This window comes from Alligator sinensis, unplaced genomic scaffold (assembly GCF_000455745.1).
Source record: "Alligator sinensis unplaced genomic scaffold, ASM45574v1 scaffold448_1, whole genome shotgun sequence".
NCBI lineage: Eukaryota > Metazoa > Chordata > Crocodylia > Alligatoridae > Alligator > Alligator sinensis.
The window spans coordinates 4,429,383-4,437,936 of NW_005841870.1; the positions used below are offsets into that span (position 1 = coordinate 4,429,383).

General features: G+C 43.1%; 1 protein-coding gene across 1 annotated transcript in view; it reads right to left on the reverse strand.

Moving 5' to 3' along the window:
• Nucleotides 1–8,554, reverse strand: part of AFDN (afadin, adherens junction formation factor) — a 182,933-nt gene that overhangs the window by 50,886 nt on the left and 123,493 nt on the right. The window contains 2 exon segments of the mRNA XM_025195062.1: nucleotides 1,084–1,187; nucleotides 3,320–3,518. Coding sequence (XP_025050847.1) covers nucleotides 1,084–1,187; nucleotides 3,320–3,518 — 303 coding nt within the window.

Below are 8,554 nucleotides of genomic sequence, written 5' to 3' on the forward strand. Positions count from 1 at the left end.
GGGTTCACGTCCCAGTAGTCCTCATCCCCACATCAGCCTAACACCCTACACCACCACCTTCCACACTATGGGACATGTTTCTGCTGGATGAGGAAGTGTTGGCACAGTCAGCAGGCTGATGAGGGAACCAACAGCTACTGGGACATGACTTACATGCTGTACAGGGAGCAAATGTCACCAGTTATGCCTCTACTTGGAAGTCCCTTTAAATGACAGTTTCTACCTTCCTGACCAAATCTCTTGGTATGGAATCCCCTTAGCAGGAATTGTCGCATCCTTTGCACTTCTGCACCAGCCTTAAGAAGGATCAAGAAAAGTCTATGGGTTCAGAGTTTGTTGAACAGAAAGGTAACTGAAAATTCAGTACTGAACGTTTAACTAATCCACTGATTTTTACTAATTTATCAAGCCCCAGGCAGAACAGCATAGGCTGCCCCATCCAGAGATGAAAAATATACTTTGCAAATACTTTACAATATTTTACAATGTTTAAAATAAAGGTTTTTTGCCTTCTGCTTCCGATTGGAAAAACAGTTTACATTATGATGCACATTATGACAAAGATGAGAAAACACTGGCATACCTTTGATCTTAAAATATTTCCACAAACTGATTTTTCATCCTGCAGATCCATGTATTAAACAATTGCATCTTTTCTTCACAATCATAAAATCATAGGAAAATACAGCTAGAAGGACCTCAAGAGATCATCAAGCTTATTCCCTGCTCAAAGCAGAATCTTCCCACATATACCATTTCAGACAAGAGTGTCTAATGTGCATTTAAAAACTTCTAGCAATAGAGATTCCACAACATTTCTAAGAAGTTTGTCCCAGTGTTTTCTTCCTTCTGGAATCACATGTTTCTGATCACTCTGTCACCCAACTCCTCTTTCTTAACCAACTCATGATTAGTAAGCAGAAAATCAAGAAGACCTTTCTCCTAGTTGGCTTCTCTGCCATTTATAAACAAGAAGTTGTTCCCAACACAACACAAAAGTTTCCTGGTCTGTCTACAGGACTAGTTTGCAGAAAGCTTTCATATTACTTTCTCTGTCAGCTATTACAAACACTGAATACCTACCAGCTCAGCATTCTCACGTAACAGGTGACTTTCATAGTCTGCACCTTCAAAATATATTGTCCAAGTCCCTGGTGAACGTGGATGAGGTGTTAGCCTGCAGAAGCCTAGAAGAGAAATAGAAAATTCACAAAAAAAATAACTGGTGGAACAAACAAAACCAAATAGCTTACACACTGGGGTATTACCATAGGCCTCTGACCCACGTTACATTTAGATGCGACTAACAGGCAAACTGCATCTTAAACAGTAACCTGGCCACAAGTGCCACTCAATTTAAGACACGATAGTGTAGTAAAAAACCCACAAAATTACTCCACACAACATGGAACAACTTTGTGGCTCATCTGTATCATGCCTTAAACTGAATGTGTAGCCAGGGACTGTACAGACCTGATGTAACACCCAGCTGGGGACTGCATGTGGTTTTATAGTTTCCAGGACATGAGGAGCCTAGAGCTGGAATGCTGCAGCCTGATATGGAGCTCTCCATGCACCAAGCTGATTGTCCGTTGGATGAATGGATTGTAAGATGGACAGAAAACTGGCTGGTGCATTGGGCTTAGAAGGTAGCAATCAATGGCTCAATGTCTACTTGGCAGCCGGTATCAAGTGGAGTGCCTGGGGACAGTTTTGACTGGGTTGATCCTGGGAATGGTTTTGCTCAATGTCTTCATCAACAACCTGGAAGATGGCATACAGTGCACCCTCAGCACATCTGCAGATGACATCAAGCTGGAGGGAGTAGTAGATATGCTGGGTAGGGCTAGGATTCAGAGAGACCTACACAAAATTTGAGGATTGGGACAAAAAGTATCTCTCATGAGTTTCAACAAGGACAAGTGCAAAGTCCTGCACTTAGGATGGAACAATCCCACATACAGGCTGGGGGCCGACTCCTGGGCAGCAGCTCTGCAGAAAAGGACCTGGGGGTTACAGCAGATAATAAACTAAATACGAGTCAGCAGTGTACTCTTGTTGCCAAGAAGGCTAATGGCATACTGGGCTGCATTGGTAGGTGTGTCGTCAGTAGGTCAAGGGAAGTGATTATTCCCCTCTATTCAGAACTTGTGAGGCCACATTGGGAGTACTGTGTTCAGTTTTGCACCATGACATCCCTGTGGAAACTATAACTGCTTACACAGAAGAACTGATTATGGGAAATGTAAACAGACTTTCAGACATTTCTTAATGCAATTTGGCAGCTGGAGATATGGCTGAAAGGTAATATCATGTGATAACCTGTTCTCCTGGTAAGTGAACTTTTGGGCCTGAGGGATGAAAGCAGAAAAATGTGAAGATCCAATCTTCTCCTGCTTTGCCTTTTCCTGTTACTAATGCCTGTATTTCATTTCACCCAAGTACACATGCTTATTTTTTTCTCCTTCTTGCCCACTACCTTGATAATTTTATAGGATATAAATTTCCCAACACTACACCAATTTTGTACTTTTATCATATTCTTACATAATGAACATTATTTCATATCAAGTAAAAAAAGCTGTATTTTAGGCTCCAGTGCTTTCTAATACATTCTAAAGGAAGCTTATAAATATTTTATCATGTTCTTTTGTCACTATTTAATAGATACGGACTAAAACATGAGTCACAGTATTCTACATGAAATCAATTAATTATAAAAATGGGCATCCTTCATTCTCTGCCATTGATAGTGGTGTAACTATGCATCCCACTACTTCACATCAGAGATGCAGGCATGTGGTGCCAACTTTCTTCCGTGTCATTTCTACAGTCTTTTCTGCCCTTTTTCATTTCTGCAGTATCAAAAGTGCTAGCACTTTCCAACCAAGAACAGAGGGAATGCTTCACTTTGTGTACAATAAGTACAAAAACCTTAAAGCACGTGGTTAGTAAATAGTTCTTTGACACTGTAAACTTCAAACACAGAAAATCCAAGTTCCCTTGGTGACCTACTTATCATTTTACTGCTCAGGTAGCAAAAAGTATATTAATAAAGCTTCTGAAACAGTGTGGAGAGAACACAGTCAAAACAAAATGCCAATATAAACACTGCTAATTTCCTGCACAGGCAAATTTAAATAGCCTAATGAAAACAAAGCAAAGGATAATGAAGAAGATTTAAAGACATTGTGAAGAGGGGAAAAAAAATTTAAAAAGATGTGTAAATACCTCTAAGAAATATTTCAAGTTCTATGTTATTGTACTGTACTAGAGAAAGATAACCCTATTATAATGGCACAACATTAGCAGGACTAACCTCTCTGGCACAGTGGATCTAAAAATTCTTGTAAACCGTTTGGGATGTTTCTGACAACATCACATGAATAGCCATCTTCTGGCAGAAGAAAAGGCAGCTGTAGATCAGGATCCTCTTCCAGCTGAACTTCTCTGCCATCGCTACGAGCTAGTTCATCAGCTGTATTTTCTGCGACAGCTACTACTTTATCTATAAGCTCCTGGACACACGACAAAAGGACATTGTAACTGTTAGGACTTCTATCACACTGCTTAAAAGCCTATGCCAAGACATTAGATTGCAGAGTTAAAGCATTTATAAAACTTTTGCACAACCATAATAACCATCATTCTACATCCTATGCACAGATGCACTGTAGGTTACACCTTTATATGTTTATCAAATTTAATGCATCACAATTTTATGCTTTAACTTTGTGAAACATCTCATAATGTTGTCTTTTAAATTAATTCAATAATGAACATCTTCTACAAAATTTCTGTAAAACATCTGCCTGAAAAATGGTAGAGATCATGTAAAAACTATACTAAAATACAGGTGCCCAAAGAGGATGAGTCGTGTACAACCTTAATTTTGGCATTTTCTGTTAGACGTGAGAAGCAAACTCAGTGTCTTTTTATATAAAATAATTCATCTGTATTTATAGAAAAGTGGAACACTCATAACAGGCTATTTACTTCCATATTTCAGAACTCTGGTGGCTTGTAAAAAAAATAAAATCAAACCAAACACAACAAAAAAAGTAAATAATTTTCTTTTAAAAAAAATGGAACTATTTAGCTACATACAGAACAACCTGTTCCACATTTCTTTGGAGATTCACAGGAAGAAGCCCTTGTCCTGCACATCTTAAGTTCACAAGAGACCATATTAAATCCTTCCCAAGGTTTTTATAATATCCAGTAGAATGTGGCCGTCACAGTACCCAGTGACAATTCTTAACATATTTATAACTTTACAAATGATGTAAACTCTTACTTCAAATATATATTTTTGAAGGAATCCACAGAAGGTAAGTTTATGCAGAATATAAAATATTAGATTCTAATATTAGAAGAGTCATCTAATAGTATAGAATCTAACATTTTTGTGAGATTTAAATATTTTAATCTTAAACAGAGCAACAACAAATCTAAATATTTCTATCTGCATGTTGGCTGCCTTAAGATTGTCAAACACATCACGGGGATGTAACAAGGATGTGCTGAATATCCTGAAGGGACTGGGAGGTGTCCAAGTATTAAGTAGTAAGGAATGATTGTAAATACCCTCTATACTTCCTCAATCAAGTTAACTTCCTGAGTAACTTGAAAACTGATAAGATAGTCAAAGAAGGTAGAAAACAGATTAAAATATAATGCACTGACATGCAAGAGAAAAAAAATAATACCTTGTTGTGGGAATTCATGTGACAAGGGGCCATCTCAGACCCGAGTCTCACATCGGCCCACCCATCTGTTTATGTAGAGCAGTCCGCCCAGTCTTTCCTGCCACGACTTGCTGGTTAAATAAACTGGTGGTAAATGCAGGAGGCTGCCCATTGTATGCCCTGATGCCAGGGGGCACTATCCACAGCTCTGTACCATCCCTACACTGTGGCCCATGCCTCGCAGACGACATCAGAACAAGTTCTTACACTTGGACCCTAACTTGGTCTTCCAGTGTCTGAGGACTTACTGGGGTCTCCCTCTGATCCAATCATGCAGCCTCAACATGTCTGAGGACTTACTGGGGTTGTGACTTGCCCCGACTCCCAGGCTGAGCCACACACTTGGCCTCTGGCTCAGTTGTAGCCTCAGGCATCTATAGACTAACCTTGGCCTGTCCACCCCCTACCTGGGGCTTCAACTCAAGCCCTACAACTGGGGCCTTCCAACTATGCCCTCTCACTAGGGCCTTCACTGTACCACTGACGCTATTACTTGGGGGTTGGGCCATGTGCTGCCCTTCATAGACGTTAGGGTCAGAAGGGACCTCAGTAGGTCATTGAGTCTGACCCCCTGCCCTTGCACAGGAAAGAGCACTGGGGGTCAGATGACCCCAGCTAGTTGCTTGTGCAGTCTCCTCTTGAAGACCCCCAAGGTAGGGGAGAGCACCACCTCTCTTGGAAGCCCATCCCAGTCTGGCAACCCTTAATGTGAAGAAGTTCTTTCTAATGTCCAACCTAAATCTGCTCTCCATCAATTTGTGACCGTTGTTCCTAGTTACTCCAGGGAGTGCCCTAGTAAACAGAGCATCTACTATTCCCTGCTACCTTCCCCTGATGAATTTATAGGCAGCTACAAGATCACCTCTCAGCCTTCTCTTGTGATGGCTGAAGAGATCTACATCTCTCAGTCTCTCCCCGTAGAGCCTTGCCTGCAGGATTCTAACTGTATGAGTGGCCTTCCTCTAAACCCTCTCAAGATTTTCCACATCCCTCTTGAAGTGTGGTGCCCAAAACTGGACGCAGTACCCCAACTGCAGCATAGAGAGGAAGCATCACCTCCCTGGACCTGTTCATCATGAATCTGTTAATGAATGACAAAGTGCGGTTAGCCTTGTTGATCACTTCGTCACACTGATGACTCATGTTCACCTTGGAGTCAACTATGACTCCAAGATCCCTTTCCACTGCTGTGCTGCTGAGAAGGTCATCCCCCAACCTGTAAGTTTGTTTGTGGTTCTTTTTGCCCAGGTGCAGCACTTGTCTTTGTTGAACTGAATCCTATTTCGTTCTGCCCATTTTTCCAACCTGTCCAGATCCACCTGGATCTGTTTCCTACCCTCTGGTGTGTTACCTTTGCCCCATAATTTGGTATCATCTGTGAACTTGGACAGGGTGCTCTCCATGCCCTTGTCCAAATCACTGATGAAGACACTGAATAGCACTGGTCCAAGGACTGAGTCTTCCAGGACTGCCCACATTTTTCCAGGTCAATATCGACCCGTTCACCACCACTCTCTAGGTGCGACTTCTAAGCCAATTTGCCAACCACCTGACCATGTAATCATCTACAATCACAGCCTGTCAGTTTATTTATGAGAACAGAATGAGATACCATATCAAAGACCTTCTTAAAGTCTAGGTAGATGACATCCACCTCAACTCCTGCGTCTAAGCATTTTGTGAACTGGTCATAAAAAGAAACAAGGTTAGTCAGGTAGCATCTGCCTGCAATGAATCCATGCTGATTTCCTTTCAGCATTATTTCCCCTGCTGGGCTCCCACAAATGTGATCCTTAATGATCTTTTCCAGAGTTTTCCCAAGGATAGAGGTGAGACTAACTGGCCTTAGAGTTTCCCAGTTCCTCCCTCCTCCCCTTCTTGAACATAGGGACCATACTGGCCCTTTTTCGGGCAGTCCCTTCAGCCCTACTCAGCACCTGAATTACACACAGTCCTTTGGGTCGTTAAGACGCCCCCTACTCTGTGCAGGCCACTTCTGCTCTCATGCCCTCTCCCTAGGGCTACACTACTGCCCCCTCTGGGACCACACAACTGCCCACTTTCTCTGGGCGAAACAACTGCCCCCTCCCTGGGGCCTCTGGGATCTTACACCGATGTAGGGCTCAGGTAGCTGCAATCATGCCTGGCTCTTGTACCCACAATGTTGTGGGGGCTGGGTTTACTAAGGCACTCCTACCCGCCTTTCACTGGGGAGGTTAGAGGTCCTGGTATTTGAATGACATTGTCCTGCCACGGGTAGCCCCCCCAGGTCTCCCCAGCCCCAGCAGGGTGCAATTTCAGGTCATGCCCAGGACGAGGAGCCTCCTGCCCTTACCTCCAAGTTGCTCCAGAAGCAGTAGCTCAGCTGGGTGATGTTACTTCCCCAGAGGCTGGCACCAAACTGCTGCCTCTGCCTGCCTGGCTTAAGTTTGAAAATGGCTGCCTTAATCAAGCACCTGCCGGCTGCCTGTTCCAGCCCTTAAAGTGGCAGGCACCAAAGGTGCACTGCCACAATGTGTTATTCTGCGATTCGATGGTTCAGAGAAGAAATCTGTATAAAGCTTTATGTTCTCAGGACACTTTTGGATTTGCATACCTTGGCATTTATCCCCTATGTCAGTCAGACTGACTAACCAACTGACAAAAAATAAATGCTATTTTGTTTTCTTTTACTTACTGTGTGGAGGAAGGTAGAGACCAGTAGATAGACTTGTTAGTATTAAGTTAGGTAGAAGGCAGGGCAGGGTGGCACCTTACAAGCTAAATTTACAGAGCCCGATTCAAGTAGCCTATAACCTACAAAATACCACTATGTAGTAGCTATGGGCAAATACTGACTAATCATTAAAATAATGACTGAAAGCCAAGAAACATATAGATTCTACAGATATTAATTTGATCAATATTTCTTTGAAGAACCTAACAGCACATGAATTAATAAAAAAAGGATAGAATCTAGTCAATAAACAAGCAGTTTAAGTTATGTTCTTTAGTTAACACAAGTCTGGGAAATTGCACTTATTTCCAACATTAAGGTATAGTCACAAACGTTCAAAATCAGTACATGTTACAGTGAAGTCACTTCTAACCCATTAAATTTCTAAGCTATGAAAATTTCAGAGAAGGAATACTACTACTGTATCATATTTACTCAAATCTAAGAAAACCCTGAATGAGATGCACCCCCCCCCATTAGATTCTATATATGAAAAAATTATAAATTTTGTTATAATTTTCCAGGCATAGAAGGTCATCTTACATTGCACCCCCCCCCCCCCCCCCCGACTGCTACAGCAGGGAAAGCAGCGGTTGGGGGATTTTGTGGGGGAGGGATCAGGTGGTCCCCTTGCCCTTTTCCCCCTCATGTTTTCCCCCCTGCAGCCTTCCTGCTCCCAGCCACCTGTACTCACCCACCCCCAGCTTCCCAGTCTCTGTTCCTCCTCACCCACTCCCTACCATCTCTGCCTCTTCACTGCCATCCACTCCCCACAATCTCTGCCCCTCTCCGGCCCCCACAAACTCCCTCCAGTCTCTGGGAGGGAATTCAGTCCCGGCTGGAACCAATGCACCCAGTAGGGGGAGAGAAGCTGCAGCAACTACAGTAGGCAAGTGGGGGGGGGGGGGGGGGGGTGGAAAAGGAGAGGTGGAGAAGGTTGCTTTGGGTCTGACGCCAGCCCTGATCCAGGACACTGCCAGAGAAATTAGTCCTGGCTCAGGGCCACAGTAAAAGCCACAGCAGTTGTCTGCTCCCTCCCCCTGCTCGGTACCTGAATCTAAGACAAGGGGCTTCCCCCCCCTGGCATGCT